The sequence below is a fragment of the Cornus florida genome, unplaced genomic scaffold, assembly GCF_030987335.1.
Source record: "Cornus florida cultivar Cherokee Brave unplaced genomic scaffold, ASM3098733v1 CherokeeBrave_3.0.0_Hap2_Chr08, whole genome shotgun sequence".
Taxonomy (NCBI): Eukaryota; Viridiplantae; Streptophyta; class Magnoliopsida; order Cornales; family Cornaceae; genus Cornus; species Cornus florida.
Genome location: NW_026775578.1, coordinates 16,438,146 through 16,457,319, shown reverse-complemented (window position 1 = coordinate 16,457,319; position 19,174 = coordinate 16,438,146). Strand labels below are relative to the sequence as shown.

Here is a 19,174-nt window from a genome sequence, read left to right as displayed (position 1 = left end):
TTCGTTTCCAAACATGTTTAAGTTTGCAATAGCTCAAGTCAATGGCAACCAAATTATCCATAATTAAGGTTGATGGTATACATTCTAAAGAAAATCCTTTCCAAGACAGCCATACAAGTCTTTTGGAGAGGTGTTTGTAGCTTCCACTTACTTGGACATAATTGAGATGAAGCAATCTCAGGCTCTTCATCTTTATAAATGCCTCCGCATTTACTTGTAGCTCCTCTGATTCTGGCAAGTTCAGGACTAAGCCCAGAACATTTACTGTCCCCTAATGACAATAACAACTGTATATGTAAGTATATATGTGGGTGTGGGTGTGGTGTGCACGTGTGACATTGAATTGAAAATAGGGTCACATACCAGATTGTGAGACTTTCATGATGTGTCATGTGTTATGACATTTTTAAAGTGACAAGATATGTAATTAATTTAGGCATTGGGCTCTTACCGTGTCATATCTTAGTACATCGAGAATGTCTTCATGATACCACAATCTATTACGTTCGCTGGAATTTATAGGGGATTTTTGGCGGACGATCTCTTTTGCCATGTCTTGAGTCAGATCATGCATTATCAGTTGGTTATCCCTATCGATTCTTACAATGCTTATAAGACAGCGATCGGATAGAATGTCAATATCAATATTTGGGTAGAAATCGCAGTCTTTTAGTATTTTGATGGCCAAATCTTGGTCCATTCCAATAAAAAAACATACAATATCTAGGAATAAACCCTTATGTTTATCAATTAGTGAGTTAAAGCTCTGCCTTGGTATATCTTGAACTTTAGGATCAGGAATCTTTTTCAACTTTTCCAATTGAGCTTGCCATTTAGGTACCGCTTTACCCGACAATAAAGAACCTAAAGTTGTAAGAAATAAAGTCAGTCCCTTCGCATAACACAGTTCTGCGTCAGAAATGCTCTCATAACCTTCTAGAGGACAATCTCTTCTAAAGGCATAGCAACTGAAGAGTTGAAGAGATTCCTCCTTATTCAAATTTTTAACTTATACACCTCATTCACTTGAAGTGACTTTATTGTAGATAAATATCTAGTTGTTACTATGATTATACTTCCGGCACGTAACCAATTACGATTTATAGCCAAAACACTCAATTGGCTGTCATTATCCACATTATTGAGAACAAGAAGAACCCTTCGACGCCATGCTCGACATTTTATCACCTCAATTCCATGATCTCCACATCTTATTTTCTCATTTTCATCATTTAAGAGATCCGACATAAGCTGTTTTTGTAATTTAACAACACCGTCGGTATCCCTAGAAGTTCATCCAACATCATGAAGAAAGCTACTGCTTTCAAATGGATGAAAACGATGTATGCGATTATACAGTACTTTAGCAATGTAATCTTACCAATTCCACCAATCCCCACATGGCAATAATCCTAACATCATTACCAATACTATTTGACCCCAACATTAGAAACTTAGTCACTTGTTCAACACTATGCTCTATTCTAACTTGATACTTTGGAGCACTTAAGCCCACAGGATTTAATTTATCTGCCACTCCTTTAACAATGGACTTAATACACGTTGACTCACACCTGTCCAATTTTTATTGTTAAGAAAAAACAAAAATCAAAAAATGAAATTAAGCAAATTTACATACAAAGAGGTGAAAATTCAAAATAAATAAGTGATCAAACAGGTAAATGCGTTAGCATGCCTTTTTGAAGAGAATAAAGAGAATTAAGTACCCGTTGGCCACATTTTGCAAGACGTAACCGGACAAATTGCCCTCCTTTTCTAGAGCTGACCTCCAAATTTTCACCTTTTTCAAGTCGAATTGTTTTTTGTGACTGGGAAACGCTTTTGCATAACAACCGCTCTGTGATCGAACATGTAACGACCAGAACCCGAGAGTCCGAATCGCTAACCGGGTCCTTACCCGAACCCGAGGTCAACTAAGGACACTACCATCCTGTCCTATGCCAATACATAATATACGTGTCATCCCAGGATTTATATAATAATAATAATAATAATAATAAATAAATAAATAAATAAATAATAAAATGAGATCATAGTTGTAAAGTATGTCAAAACGATCTACTAACTCATCAAACCCTGTGGAGGAGCGTCGTACGCTACTTCCCATCCGTGTCCTGAAAAACGTTAAATATAAGGGTTGAGCAAATTGCTCAGTAGGAAGTGCCTAAGACACACCTCTTATGTGTTGGAAATGTACAAGTTTTAAAAACTTTTTGAGGGATTTTGATTCATGGATCTTGATTCATCACATAGAGACAAGTTTTATGTAAAAATAAAATATGATGTATCATTCAATTAATAAATTGAATACTTACATCAAAGGTTTAAGTAAACCTTTAAATCTTTCATCTAAAGTGAATGTTCTCACTTATTGTAAATCCCTTAGCAAGATGTCTTCTCCTTGGATCTGCATCTTCTTAGTAATTGTTTTGCCTTTAGGAACCACTCATAAGCCTCCATGAATGACCTTAGAAAAATAGACTTGTGGGAGCCTCCATTAGATGAGAACACTAACCATAATTTTCTAGAGAGAGAAAATATATTTCTTTTTGCTTTTTCCAAAAAATCACTCCTAAAAACATAGACCATGTATATATATAGGCAATATAAAGATAAAGAAAATGAAACAATAAATCCTTCTCAATCTGTAATTCATATGTCTCAAATCTAATAGAATTCCAATATCAAGTTCGATTATGAGTGAGAATCCTTTGGGCTTATTATTTTATTGGTTACAATGAAATAATACTTGGCCCGATTCATGGACCCAATTCAATTAATTCATAAATTAATTTGTACTCCACTAAAAGAAATTAATTGAACTCCAATTAAATAATAAATAACCTCTAAGTCAATATTGCACTTTGACCCCTTTATGCATAATTAGTTATCGAATAAATAAAACCATCAATTCGACTACTTAATTAATATATTTATTTTGGTACCATTGATTATTTCTGACTCAATCACAATAAAATATTTGTTTGACAAAAATAATAATTTAAATAAATAAATATATAATAAATTATTTTGTCTAAAAACACACGAAGGCATTCGAATTTACTTTGTGATCAACCATAATCAATACAAAATAAATACAAGTATTAATAATGCAACTATTGAAAATATAACCCTCTAACTATTAATTACATAACTACTCAAAGTATTGATTTAAGGATCCCGAAGTATCCGCCGAACAAATCAAAGTAATTATTAATTAATAAAAGAGTTTATACATTTATTATGCTTAAGAGTCAAATGCCATGACGGTGATAGGGAGCAATTGTATACGACGGCTCTCGCAATATATCTCAATCTAACGCGGATCCAGTTCAAATCTTAATTAATTATGAGTCCATCCATAATTACCGATTATGAACAATTTATGATTACTATTTATATTCATGTATTGATCGCCATCACATACATATATAAATATTTCTTGTAATTAAGTGGACACTATCATTTCTATAATAAATCGAAACATAATACATTGAATTAACCAATTATATAAAGTATAAATATTTCAGAAACGTCAGGAACATATGTCACTATAATCCAAATAGAAATTTGCTATGCCAAGGCGTATAAATTCCAACATTATGACCCCGTGAATCCACATTAACCAATTTCAATCTCCAACCGTCTTTTTCTTATCTAACCCTATCCTATTAAATATATACTAGCATATCTCTATCTCCAACGTTATTTAACTAATTCCATACTACTTTCTCATATAACTGTTAATCAATGTTATTTTACTATTTAGTGATTTTTTTAAAGTATGTTGGTGATGTTTAATAAGTTAGTTTTTTATTTTATTTATCATTTAAACAAGGGCAAAAATGGTATAATATTTTTTTTTATTCCAAATCCCCTTTTAAATCCAACTTTAAATTCAATTGGTTCCGAACATAGAAATGGAATTTCATTTTAATTCCAATTCCTTTTCTAATTCCGATTCCTTTTTCCAAATCCTAAAATAATTGATTCCAAACAAAGTGTAAAGGTTTTCTTTTTTTTTTTTTTTTAGTCAGTTTTACCATGTCCCTAAAAAATCTGACGTGGCTTGATTTGGTGATAATTCGGGAATTACTCTTCAGTTTCCTATCATTATTCAAAAATAAAAATTGGATGGGGCTACTATATCATATTATTGGTATGCTCACTCAATCAACATTTCAACCTTTGAAATTTATCTGTTTGAAAAGGAAAAAAAAAATCAACATTTCAACATTCATCATTTTTATTTGAATACAACTTGTTGATTAAATGAGTATTTACCAATAACGTGATGTCTCGCTCATTTAATATCTTATTTAAAAAAATGTGAGTGAAAAAAGTGTAAGAGAAACGTTAATTTAAAAGAAATTATGTATTGTTTTTTTTTTCGAAGAATAAGAAATTATGTACTTAATGTTAAACATATTGTGCATGGACAAAAGCCATAGAGACGTAGCTGAGAGCAACATCATTCTAAAAGAATTGTGAATGAATTACTCTACATGGATGAATTTAAAGATCACACATGGTCTGTAAATGTCTATTAAGTGTAAATGTCTTTTAAGTGTAATAATATATCGAAATATTTCATTTTTTTATATTAAAATTTGAAGTTATTATTTTCTCCTCCTTTCTCTCTCTCAGTCGACCAACCAAACACAATTCCTTTGCACTTTTTGCTTTCCTCTTGTTGATGCAAGAACCTGCACGCTCCGGAACCCTTGGCCCAAAAGATAAGAGAAGTGATGACCGGCGTGGTGCTGGCCGGTGCACTCCAACGGTCAAATTAGTACTTGACGATTCAATATCCGATAAGGATTATATATGAAATTTAGGGCCTACCTTTTTAAGTTGACCGATCACTTCTTTTATAGAAGCATTAATTATAGTAATTGTTGAAGCGAGATTCTCTCCGATCCAAAATGATATTGTTTCCTTCTTATAGGAATGGTAATTGTCGTTACATATGGTAACCAGAGATTTTTTTATGATTTCATCAAAATTTTGGGGAGGATAAATTCTTTACCTTTATCTTATTTCTCACTTGAATTTGAGTTGTTCCTTATCTAATCAAATATTCCGTATCACCTCTCATAACTATTGTAACTAATGTTATTTTTTTCTAGTTTCCTTTCTTTTATATGTTTGGTACAATAGAAAAAGAAAAAAGAAAAAAAAGAAAGAAAGGTAAAGATAACATTAATTAAAAGAGAAAAATAAAAAAATAAAAGGACATGATAGTAATATTAACTACTTATAGTATAATATTAGGTAGATTGATAGATGAAAAATTAAAATAAAAAATAATAATAACTATAAAAAAATAAAAAGAAATTATTTTGATAAATTTACAACTATTTAATTTATTTTGCCATAGATTTTGTGACAAATAAAAAGGTAGTGTTCATACTAACCTAAATCCGTTCAAATCCTTTCTTTTCATTTACTACCCAATTTCTAATATTCCTCCATTTCCATTCCTTTCTTTTCTTTTTCTTCCATCTTCATTATGCCAAACTAGCCCTAACTAACCAATGGGCCTTTTGCCCAAAAAAAAAAAAAAAAAACCTACTGGCCCTTACTATTGAAGAGTAAAGTTAGAACCATCTGTGCAGCTGTGCTTTATCGAATTGAAGAATTGGGGCGCAATGGGGGTCTTTAACCTACCCCAAGGGTTGGAAATGGAGATACTCTCAAGACTTCCAGTTGAATCTCTTATGCAATTCAGGTGCGTGTCTAAACCATCTCGCTCTTTAGTTTCGGATCCGTATTTTGTCAAACTTCATCTCAATCGATCAATTCTCTGCAAGAATTTCAAGAAAATCTTTTGCTCTAGGTTCCCTCCCCAGTCGATAGACTTTGAATCATTACTTGATGATGAAGCAGCGAATTTGGATCGTCCATTTTGGGGTCTATGGGTTCTATAATATATTAGGTGATAATAATGCAGTAGTGAAGTTGGATTGTCCATTCTGGAGTCAACGTAGCAAGGTCTCTGTTATTGGTTCTTGCAATGGATTGATTTGTTATGTTGTTGATGAATTCAACATTATCTTATACAACCCTTCCACTAGAGTCTCCAAGGAATTGCCGGAACTACCACTCTTTGAAACGACTGGTAGCCTTGGTAGGATTAGTTGTTATTATGGGTTTGCTTTGGACTCCGACAACAATGATTACAAGGTAGTTTTGGTAACTAACAACAATTATTCCATGGTATCTGCATGTATTAGATTCTTTAGTCTTAGACACAATTCTTGGAGAATATTACGAGACCTGGGATTGGGTCATTTGCCGAGATTCTCAATGCATAGTAATGGAGTTTTCTTGAATGGAGTTTTTCATTAGCTACTGATATCCAAACCCCGCATTGGTTTGGTTCGCACGGTAATTGTTTGTTTTAATTTATCAAATGAGGTATTTAGTGAACAAATTTGTGGATTCACACATTGGGGGCTTTCTAAGGATGTTGGTATGCACTGTCTATGTCATCTATTTCCAACTTGACCTCTGTTGAGAGAATATGGCGTGAACGCATCTTGGACTTAGTTAATCACCATCTCAAATTTTGGGGGCACTCACATCACACCGTAATGTTTCTTGAGGAATGGTGAACTTCTAGGATCAACATCAGGATTTATAACACAATTAGGATCATACAATACTAAAAAACAGAGATTTACGAGAATTTGTAAATTTTTCCAATTTTTCAATGAGGTTTTGTACGTGGAGAGTCTGGTTTCACCCAACAATTTTGATGGGAATGGGAATGACAAGCAACTGCAAGTACTGGGGCCAATTGCATAAACATTATTTATGATTATGCTGATGTGACTGGTTTTCATTTCATAGTTCTTCCTTCTCTGGCAATGGATGAATGTTGAATCTGAATGTGTCAGACTTCGAAAGAAAAAAATATTGAAACTGATATGCAACTGGTGCGCTTTATTTCTTTCCTATTTTTTTCTATATATATTTTTTCCTGGTGAATTGCATGCTGAAAATCTATGTTAGTCAGATATTGAAAAGTTGACAGAGACGATTAAACTGTTTGACCATTTCTTTGTGGTAAGAGGGGTTGCTGTTATTATTTTGATGGAAATTTGTGCATCTGTTTTTTGTCAAGTTTTTGGGAGGTTCTCATTTTTTATTTATTATAAGTTAAAGTTGTTAGTGCTCAACACATAATTAGATATCTAGAGTCAAGGATGACCTGACTATATGTTAAGTTCAATGCAATCACTGGTGTTCTCACACACATTAGATTTGCTTGATTAAACCAACCATATGAATAAGGTCTTTAGTTTGAATAGACTTGTGTGTATAGTGTATTTATGTGGTTGTTTTTTTTATTCACTTGTTTATTGTTCTTTGCTAATTTTGATCTGACATGCCATAGTTATACATTATTTTGTCATGTATATTTAAGAATATACCAAGGACCCTTGTTTTGCATCTTACTAGAGAAGAATATTATGCTACTCCGTGTTTTTAGATCCAAAACCAATGCCTTTAGGTATCAACAAGCAGCAGAAGCCTCATTCTTGAGCTTTCTTGCTTTTAGCTGCCACTTAAAACAAACAAATTGAAACGAAGTTCAATATGAATGCATGAGATAACTATGGTTTATGTTAATTGTCTATTTTTATTTGAAATCTAATACAGAATATGGACTTACCCACATGGTGAATATATGGCTAGAAGGATGGTTGATGTGAATTTGTGAGGAATCAACCAGATCTCAATAAATTGTTTATACAATATAATGATATATATGGTTGCATGCTAGGATTTATGTGAATGACTGACTGACTGTAAAAATGAAATGGTGATGGAGTCTCCACTAAATTAGGCAAGAGTAAGTGGAATGCACATATTGCACCAATAAAATGGTTATTTGAACAATTAAAATACATAGATATCAACGTGTACATAAATTAAGCTGAAGTCAATCAAGTGCAGTGGAGTGGAGGTTCTGTCATGTTGCCTTGTGATGTCAAAGCATAGTTAGATCATGGATGCATACTTTCTGTAAAGTTTCTTTACAATTTGTCATCAGTGAAGTGGTATAATTTAGATGAGAAATCTGGAAATCCTCCCGGTTAATTGATTACTAGGTTGCTGAATCATCTTTAATTTAGCATTTAGTTGAAATTATTACAATTCTTGGTGGTGCATAATCCAACTAATCCAGATATCTGCAGCTGCTCCATTTATATTTTAGTAGGTTTTGATATAACACACTTCTAATATAAAATCTCAAGACAAGGAAATATGTTGAGAATATGTTGTTTATAAAAAAAAAAAAGTCAAATGTAAACGCATATCCTTTGTAAATATAATCAAAATCTATAAAAATGCTGCCATAATCGGTCAGATTCAGCCAATCCCACATACGAGACACACTAGTTAATATTTGTTTTATATATGTGTGTGTGTGTGTGTGTTACCAGTACATATGTTTGAAGTAGAATCAGTAGGTATGTTTTTTAGTATCATCAGGTTTCCGAAAGGTTCTAGTGGGTTTATCATACAGCTTATACTTCTGAAAGTATTTGACATTGCGAATTCGAGAACGGGAGTGCCAAAGTAGCAAAATTAAGTTACAAATAGTGAAAAAAAGAATAAGAACACACGCGGAGCGTAAGTGCGGCACCCATTGAGAAGGATTGTGACTTAGGTCTTGCATCCTCTATGTCAATTTAATTTTGTCAGTTTGCTTTTTGTTCAGTTTGTTTAATATATATATATATATATATATATATATATATATATATTGAAGAAGATTAAGAAAACATACTTTAAATATCACCACTTTTTCCATACATACTTTCTTGTAAGCATTTATAATCTAATTTAGATGCAAATGAGGTGTATATGTGTGTGTGTGTGTGTATATATATATTGATAAGTGTATATATATATACATTCTAATATCTTATCAAATCCGCTTTTCTTGCTTTTGTTATTTGAAATAAGCTCCAAGTATGCATAAACTAAAATGCCACTGGACAATTTGTCTCACTCCTTTTTTTTTTAAGATGCATTTGAGATTCACCTATATTGATGTCCTGCCAATAAAAGGCGATTCTGCATGTCTGTAATTATACATTAGGCCTTACCGATTGGACAATCTTCTTTCTAGTTGTGTGTCTCTTCATTTGAAATGAGGTTTCAGTTTTAGATGATCCTAGAAATGCAATGTGAGCAGTAAACAGTTGAAACGTCCTATCTGTCTCTTGCTTTATCTTTTAGTTTACTTATCTCGGTTTTCAGAAATAAATTTTGTTTTAAAAAAAAAATTACATATTATTTGTTTTTTTCTTTTCATACTTTGTGAAGTTTTCCTTTGTATTCTGTTTCCTTTCTGGATTAAACCTCCTTGGAAACCAATAAAAGGGTTTCAAAAACTAGAGAACAACACAAGCGTCAAGACCTACTGCAACTCTCTCATGGCCCTTCAAACCCTAAACTCCCGAATCCCCTCTACCATTCTTTATAAATTCATTGATTTACCTCCCCCCCCCCCCCCCCCCAAAAAAAAAAAAAAAAAAAAAATGGAAAAAGAAAAGGGTGAACCAGGAGAATAGATTATCTTCGTTTAGACAAATGTTACTGTGTGATACAGAGATCTGTGGTAGAACTTGCATTTCATGATTTTCCATTATTACTGTCTGATCATTGAAAATTCCTTGCGAAAAAGCCTTGACCCGGCCTGATCTTAGTTTGATGCTGCCAGTATTCGACTATACAACAACACCCTTGTGCTGGCATTGTTGTTTAACTAAACCCCACACATATCCTAGAAAACACTTTATTGAAATGTGTTACATTTAGCTGGTTAAAATTACGTAACAGCATACCATTTATAATGTTTTATGACCAAGTTTACAGGACATCCTTTTTTTCTTACTAGTATTTGTGCCTTTATGGTGTAGCTTTTTAATTACTTATTGCTACTAGTTTCAATTCAATTATCCTTGAGTTTCAATTCAAATTTGGTTATGTAATTTTAACAAACAGTATCAGTTCAAAATATTATGTGCTTCAAAACTAGTAGAAATGCAGGATTTGTGATTCCGCTAGCTAAAATTTCATGAAATAAAAGGGTGTCAAGGCTGAGAAGATGATGTTCTGGACGAAGATTTGGAGAAGAGTGTGTTTATACTGGCTGTTTATATATGCTTTTATGGCATATAAATGTTTCTTTATTAAGCTTATCACTATAATTATGATCAATTTAATTAGTTTTGAAAACCTACTACACATAGGTGTATGTTCTTTTCTGTTGACCAGGACTTGAGTAGATCTAACCCAGCTACAAAATCCTAGTCCCGAACTGGACAAGAAAATTTTAGCTTAAGAATCCTTTAAAGCCCAGTTTGGTTGGAAAGAGATGGAGGGAAAAGAAAAGATATTTTTTTTCATTATAAAATTTTGGAAGGAAAATAAATCAAATAAAAGGGTTATTATTATTTTATTTCTTTTCTTTTATCAACCAACAAAACAAGATTAACACCAATAGGCCAAACAACCCTTAAGGGAGAACAGACCAATTTGGGCAAAACAAATGGCCCAGGCGCTATACCATCCAAACCTTAACATTAAAGAATAACTAAAAACCCGAACTAACGGACTATAACTGCCGTTAATTGAGGTTCTTAGTCAATCAAAGATGGTGACAATTGTCACTTCTTATAAAATACAGTAGATAATTATACAAATTTTAATATTTTTTTATTTTGTAATAATTATCATTTATAATAATTATTCTCAACTATATTATATTAAAAATAATTATGCTTTCATTTAAGTAACCTACTATTAAATGGGACTACTTGGGCAACTTAAGTTACCCTGCAATTCATATTTTGTTGTGGGTCTAATATGTCATGAGCAGAGGTTTAAGAAATTTTAATGTCTGCCATCTGGTATGTTCGGTTCATCCAATTTTCTTCCCCATTTTATTTAAACATATTGCATGAATCATCCATACAATTATATTATCGTGCTAAGGATGGGAGAGCTCACCAAAATGAACGTTAGAATCTCATAATATTTCTCCGAGTATGAGGCAATAAATTACCTATTTGGCTAAAAAAAAAAAAAATCATTTCAAAGATCCATGTCGAGTATGAGGCAACAAGGTACCTATTTATCATTTGAAAAATTAACATTAAACTATTTTGTCACAGGTGGTGCATTCATCCTTCGTTAGGTAGGAAGGAATGAAGGAAGGTGGAGGGAAGATAGAAAAGATGGAATAAATTTATTTCGTTCGGAAAGAGGAGAAATGGAGAGAACGAACAATAGGATGAATTAATAATCCTTTCTCATTTATAAAATTTTATCCCTCCAAATATAATCGGAAGAGAGGAGGAAAGACAAGTGGCGCTCTTATAAAAGGTTTAAATTACAATATTATTCTTCATAAATTACAATACTATAAATAGTGATAAGTATTATGATACAAATAAATTTAAAAACTCTATTCTATTCTTTCTTAACTAACACAATAAATTGTCATTTTTTTTTCTTCCATCTAAAGGAATAAAAAAAGATGACACAATCTCTCACTATGAATGTCTATTCTCTCTTTTTATCAAACCACTCAATTTAAATAGACGAATTAAAAAAAATCACGCATCTATAAATTTGTCGTCTAAAAAAAGTATATTGATAAACTTATTAAAATAATTTTATTTTCTCTCCTTCTTTTATCAAAAAATTTTAAATTAATATTTTTCTATTTTCTTTGTTAATCAACCAAATACAATTCCTTTCCTCTATTTATTTATTTATTTTTTGTTTTTGTCCTAACTCTTTGTAAACTACTCGGCTCGATGTGGATTGTGGCCTCAACTCGTTTTAATAAACGAATTTAACTAAAATAAAATGATTAGGCTTGTAACATACAAAAAGTTCGCTTAAATTATTAATCATCTGACACGGCTTGTAAGGCCTAAATAATATCACTCATTTCTAAAACCCAGTAGCTAAAATCCATCGCGTGTGTGTATGTATATATATAACCCTAATCTCATTTTCCGTCTCAACCCATTTTCTCTCTCATTTCTCTCATATTCCTAAATCTGCAAGTGGGTTTTGATGGCAGAAAATCGTGGTGATCGGAGATTGACAGTGTAAATGGAGATCTGCCGAAGCTCAGTGTAGCGATTAGGTACGAGTATGCATATATATATATATATATATATATATATATATATATAAACTTACAAATGCATAATTTATTTGTAGATTTCTAAATATATAATGATATATGTGTGTTTGTGCGTGTAATATAGGTGTATCGCATTCGAGTTTCGAGCCTAGTGAGTTCAATCGGAGCATTACCGGGCTAGTTCGTCTCAAGCTGTGCTTTCAGGAATCGAAAAATTGGGGACGCAATGGCTGTATTTAACCTACCTGAAGAAATGGAAATGGAGATACTCTCCAGACTTCCAATTGAATCTCTTATGAGATTTAGGTGCGTATCCAAACAATATCGCTCTTTAATTTCTGATCCCTATTTCGTCAAATTTCATTCCAATCGATCAATTCTATCCAAGAAATGCCAGAAAATCTTTTCCTCTAGTTTGCCTCCCGAATCAATAGACTTTGAATCATTACTTGACAAGAAGAAGATGGAAAACGATAGTAATGATGGTAGTAATGCTGTAGTGAAGTTGGATTGTCCATTGTGGAGTGAAGATAGCCACGTCCATGTAATTGGTTCTTGCAATGGCTTGATTTGTTATGTTGTTGATTGGTTGTACATTATCTTATACAACCCTTCCACTAGAGTCTCCAAGGAATTGCCAAAAGCACCACTCCTTGAAAAGGCTGGTAGGGTTCGTTGTTCTTACGGCTTTGCTTTTGATTCCTCTGAGGATGATTACAAGGTAGTTTTCGGAACTCATAATAATGGCACTATAAGTATCATGTTCCATATGTTTAGTCTTAGACACGATTCTTGGAGAAGAATACAAGACCTGAGTTTGAGTCATTTAGAGATATTCTCATTGTATGATTTTGGAGTTTTCTTGAATGGAGCTCTTCATTGGCTACTTATACCCGAAGGCGACATTAATTTTGAACCACTTCATGGGGTAATTGTTTGTTTTGATTTATCAAAGGAGGTGTTTAGTGAGATGTCCCTAGGAGTTCAGGGCAAAACTTTTTTGTCGTTTCGCCCCTTGGGGGCTTTTGAAGAATGTTTGTATGCACTGTCTCGCCCATCTAATGCTAATGGAACTTTTGTTGAGGAGGTGTGGTTGATGAAGGAATATGGCATGAACGCATCTTGGACTAAGTTTATCACTATCCCAAGTAATGTGGGACTGGACCCCACACCGTTATGTTTATTGCGGGATGATGAACTTCTGCTGAAGATTGAATCAGGATCAGGAACAGAATTAGGATCATACCATACTAAAAAAAAGAGATTTACGAGAATTTGCAATTGCCCCCATTCTTCCGAACCAGTTTTGTATGTGGAGAGTCTGGTTTCACCCAACAGGTTTGATGGGAATGACAAGCGACCCCAACCGGCTGGGCTGGGGCTAATTGCAGTGGGATTGTTTATGCTTTGGTTGATGTGGCTGATTTTCATTTCGTTCGTCTTCCTTCTCTGTCGATGGATGAATGTTGGATCTTGAATGTCAGACTTAGAGAGGAAAAATATTAAACCTAGAGACAGATATGCAACTAGTGTGCTGATTTTCTCTTTTCCTTAAATTCTTTTTTATGTTATTATTATTTTTTTTTCATCCCTGGTGAATGGTATTCTGAAAATCTATGTTAGTCATATATTGAAAAGTTGACAGTGACGATTAAGCTGTTTGACCATTTCTTTGTTGTAAGAGGGATTGCTGTGATTATTTTGATGGAAATTTGTGCATCTGTTTCTTGTCATGTTTTTGGGAGGTTTTCATGTTCTTTTGATTATAAGTTAAATTTGTTTGTGCTCAACCCACTTAATTAGATGTCTACAATCAAGGATAGCCCTAGAAGCCTCATTCTTGTTTTTAGCTGCCACTTAAAACAAACAAATTAAAACTAAGTTCATTATGAATGCATGAGATAACACTATGGTAATCATCCAATTTATGTTCATTGTTGATTTTATTTGAAATCTAATACAGAATATGGACTTTACCCTGATGGTGAATAAACAGCTAGTAGGATGCTAGATGTGAATTTGTGAGGAAGCAACCAGATCTCAATAAATTCTTTACATATAATTGCATGCTAGGTTTTGTGTGAATGACTGTATAATAAATAAAGTGAAATGCACATATTGCACCAGTGAAATGGTTATCAGAACAACTAAAATGTTGGGTTTGAAGGAAATTTATGCTGCACTATAAATAGATATATCTCAACTTGTAGATAAATTAAGCTGAAGTCAATCAGGTGCAGTGGAGTGGAGGTTCTGTTATGTTGCATTGTTAGATCGTAGATGCAATTTTTCTCTGAAGTTTCTTTACAATTTTTCATCAGTGAAGTGGTTTGATGATTACTAGGTTGCTGAATCATCTTTAACTTAGCATTTAGTTGAAATCAATACTTAATCATCATGACACATTCCCTTCAGCAAACTAACATAATGTTGTGTGATATAATATTGACACCCTAAATTAAATCTATGTATTTGCATCACCATTTTTTTTAGTGATCTCCTTTTTCTCTAGTAAAGGGAAGTAGGATTAAAAGAAAGTAACTACACAAAGATATTGGGGCCATAACCCAGGAAAGAAATCCCAAAAGGAGCATGCAACTAGTGTAGTAACAGAGTAGTGCCTAAGACATCTTGAGCAATTTTTTAGTCTAAAAAAGTTCCCTTCTGGCCCCCCACACACACACACACAAACACACACATATTCCCTCTTTTTCATTAAATATCTCTCTCTATTACATGTATATATTTACTGATATATATTCAGATAGAAAATTCCTAAATGAAGAACAAAGAACATTCCTTTTTTGGTAGGCTATTATGTCCTTTCCATTTGATAATTAGTTAATCACTCCTTCCATGTCTACTACGACTTATAATAAAACTAACCTGATCAAAAGCATATAAACACTTATTAGGGGTTGGTTAACTTTCTCATCCGACAAACACCTTTAGAAATTGCTTTTTTAATGACCTTTATGTGTCTCATGGTGAGCACCCAATATTTTTTAATATCACTTTGCTAGTCAATCCTACCCAAAATGACCGGCAGTTTTAATATCCAATATAGATTGGAAATTTGTTGAGATAATTCATTAATAATCCGAATTCGATATTCTATCAGCTAAACAAATTAGATATGAATTTTGGTCAATTTAATCAAATAATAATCCGAACATAATATATTATATAATATTTTAATTATATATATCAAATGCTATAATACATGGTAGTATATGCATATTATCAAAATCTTCTGTAATTGTTTCCTCATCTTTTTCTTTCCTCTACCTAATATAATTTTCTACACCTTTTTTTTTTAATATTTTATTTGTCTTCCCTTTTCTCTTCGTTATATTCTAATCATTGTTTGTCTTTCTCTTTAAATATTAATTTTTATTTTTTTTTTTTAAAAAAAAAACCTACACCTTTAACTTATAAAAACAAAAAAAGAAAAGAAAAAAAAGCTACACCTTTAATGAATTGAATTATCAATTTATCACATTGCATATCCAAATTGGATATAAATTGATTCTTGAATTATTCATGGGGTTATAGATTGGATTCAATCATTTAATAGCTTTGTCGAATTTGGATGATTTAGGTCTGATTCAATCCGAGTCCGATTCGTTTATAGGTCTAAACCTAACTAGTCCAGGCATCATAGCTTCCACAATACTCCATTTATAATTTGATAGGTCTTGATATAACACGTTTCTAATACAAAATCTCACCCAAGACGAGGAAAAAATGTCAAGAATACGTTGTTTGTAATGAAGAAGTCAAATGTTGCAGCAGAGAAAAGAAATGTGATGGCTAATATTATCTGGGGTTGGCGATAGTGGGGAGGCTAATGATTTCAACTCGTAAATTCTCCGCCATTTTCATAATCTATCACCTACTTTAGTTTCAATCCACAATGTAGACGTATCTCCAATGTCAATATAATCATAATATATAAAGACTATAATAATGCTGCCATAATCGGTCATATGCACATATGAACCACACTAGTTAACGTTTGCTTTATATATGTGTGTGTGTGTGTGTGAGAGAGAGAGAGAGAGAGAGTATATAAATGTATTTTTTCTAAAAATCAAACAAATTCTAAGTCAACAAATGTATTTCTTTTCAACGAGAACCCGTTAGGAGCCGTCTCTAACTTTTCTTCTGTTCTCTCTCTTCCCTAGTCGCTCCTCCCCTTCCGATTTGCTCCATGAGAGTGGGGAGGTGACTTTGCTTGTCTTCCACACGTTAATAATCTCGGCGTGTCTCAATAAATTCGCCCTGTGAGTGTCGTTTTTTTGTTTTTGTGTGACTAGATCTGTTCTTGTTTGGTTTGTTTCTGGCTCGACAGGGTGGATTTGTTGTTTTCCTTTCGGCTAGATCTCTGATCTAGGTTGAATTTTGTTTTCCCTAACTTGATTTGATCTTGTGCAGGATTGAATATGTGGAGGTGCCTTGTGGATGTAACTTTGGAACACCTTTGGTCACTTCAGTTGCTGTCCTTCTTTCTTGGTGGTTTCCGTTCTGGAGTGGTGGCTCTTTCTCAACAAATCTGAAGCTTATTTTTCATTTTATTATTTCGCTTCATGATTTGTATGTATTTATCTGATTTGTCTTATGTTTCTGTATTGTCACTTTGGCTCTACTTTTGTGTCTTCTAAATTTAAAAAATAAAACGGGAACCGTTTAATCTCTTGAAAGTTCACGTTTTTTTTTTTCAAACCTCGCTGGACGACTAAAAGGCTCAATCATTGACCCATATTTCAACCTGTTTGTCAAAAGTAAGAACTTGCTACAACAGTCAATATTGAAATGGCCACGAGGTACTTCAAATTAATAAAGTTTCATAATCAACATGACTGTATTCTAATAAATAAATATATATATATATATATATATATATATATATATTTATTTATTTATCTATACCCTTATTTTAAAGATCTTTCGTTTTCATATCAAGTAAATCAGGAGTATTAGTTGCAGTGTTTTGTTGAGGTATAGAGAATCACTGTCTCGTATCAAGTAAATAAAATGAAGGAACCGAAAAAAAAAAAAAACCTCCCAAGAGAAATGGCAAAACAGACCAATGTACTTTGATAAGAATCTTGTATCCAGGGTTTCGAATCAACATATCACATCGTGTAGTAACGTTATAATACTATAAACAAAAAATTCAATACATTTACGTAATTGTTACATTACAAATGTAAAGAAGTTGGATTTACAATTTAAAGTTGTCACATATATGACAAAATTTCGCTAAGAGAAATAGCAAAACAGACCAATGAACAAAAGGAATTGCAGAATACAAACTCCAGGTAAGGCCTCTCCCACAAAATCCAGCAAAAGGAATAGCCTAGCTTTCTTTTGTTCAATTCAATATTCGTCACAATATAATAAAGCACATTTCAGAAATGGACCAAGAAAAATAATATCAGAAGACCACCTGTGTTTTATTTCTAATCTTATTTTAATCATGTCACAACACCTCATTTGGCTGCTAACTTCATGCATGATGCTAATCCTAGCCACCTTATATTTATATGATATTGTAACGTCTGTGTTTATATATGGATATATATGTAGTTTAATTGGAAATGATATAAGAAAAGCATGTCTAATTGTTAATTTCTCCATGCCTATTGTGTTGATGAAATGTTAGAATTTATATGAGAAAGCATGTGAAATTGTGTGGTATTAACTTTCTCATATTTAAAAAAAAAAAAAAAAGGGGCATGTCCAAAGCATTCATAACATGGGCACGAAAAAAGGGGATGAAATGATTTGGAATAAATGAAATAGGATTTTGGGGAAGTGTTTCGATAAAGTGTTTTGAGAAAATCCGATCGCTGCGGAGTCACCAAAGGGCCGGTATGTTAATATAGCCTAGAGGGAATTAGGGAGATTGCCCTAATGTGGTTGAGCTATCTAGGCCCCAAATGACGCTGCGGAGGTACCAAAGGTCAGGGATAATAGCCAATCCTTTTCTCGTGTTGTTGCGGAGTCACCAAAGGGCGGGTTATATTAACAGTTTGTGTAGTGATGATGTTTTTCTGAAAATGGGGAGTGACATGCATAATATTGCATTTATGGCACGAGATTTATTTGCTTTGAACTTAAAAGTGATATTGTGTTTTTCCCGGCTTTGCATGATCCCAAATTCCTATCGTTCTATTCTCTATTTGGATTCACGGGATTTCAAGAGATGCGTCTTAGGTACTACCTACTGAGCAATTTTGCTCACCCCTTTTATTTAACATTTTTTTTCAGGAAATGGGAAAGAAGTGACGGATGACATTCTACTACAGACTTAGTATGGGTTAGGAGCTTATGTTGTTGTTTTGTACTTAGGTCTCACTATTTTTGTAAGACTAAGCATAATGTATTTTGTACGACGACTTATGGACTTCTAATATTATAATTATACCTATAGGCTGTAACTTTTATATAAGCGGTCAAGCATGGACATTTAATCTTAATCTTGTATTTTGGAATTGTAATTATGATATTTGGATGATATAGTATGTGGTTGTACCACTATGGAGTGTATTATATGATATTTGTGTTGGGATAGGTTTAAAATTCTTTTAAATATGTTGTTGTAGGACGATTTTTAGTGAAGGTCATGCCGAAATTTTTTTTAAAATTTTTGGCATCAGTTAGGATCATTACAAATATTCAAACTTTCAAGCTTATAAAATTGGAATTAATGGGAATAAAAAGACTAACAAAGTCCAATCAAAACCGATTTACCCTTTCTGCATTCATATTAATGTCTCAATCTATATAAGCAGCTAAGCCTCTCCATCACTGCAGCTACATCTCTCGAGAAGTCGAAAAAATGGAAAAGCTAATATTATCTGGGGTTGGTGATAGTGGGGAGGCTTTTGATTTCAACCAGTAAATTCTCCGCCATTTTCATAATCTAACATCTACTTTAGTTTCAAACCAAAATGTAAACGT

General features: G+C 32.8%; 1 protein-coding gene across 2 annotated transcripts; it reads left to right on the top strand.

Moving 5' to 3' along the window:
* The first annotated feature begins 5,371 nt into the window (after positions 1 to 5,371).
* On the top strand, positions 5,372 to 13,924 carry LOC132269589 (F-box/kelch-repeat protein At3g23880-like). 2 transcript variants are annotated; one of them, XM_059770827.1, is made up of 3 exons: positions 5,372 to 5,752; positions 12,140 to 12,205; positions 12,330 to 13,924. In XM_059770827.1, the coding sequence occupies exon 3, from the start codon at positions 12,432 to 12,434 to the stop codon at positions 13,680 to 13,682; it is 1,251 nt and encodes a 416-aa protein (XP_059626810.1). In that variant the 5' UTR covers positions 5,372 to 5,752; positions 12,140 to 12,205; positions 12,330 to 12,431; the 3' UTR covers positions 13,683 to 13,924. The 2 variants fall into 2 exon arrangements, with proteins under 2 accessions (XP_059626810.1, XP_059626809.1); XM_059770826.1 differs by lacking the exon at positions 5,372 to 5,752 and having other exon boundaries at positions 11,760 to 12,205.
* Positions 13,925 to 19,174: the final 5,250 nt, after the last annotated feature.

What these genes read in the sequence shown, in the direction of transcription:
- LOC132269589 (XM_059770827.1), top strand. Translation starts at nt 12,432, where the DNA reads ATGGCTGTATTTAACCTACCTGAAGAAATGGAAATGGAGATACTCTCC.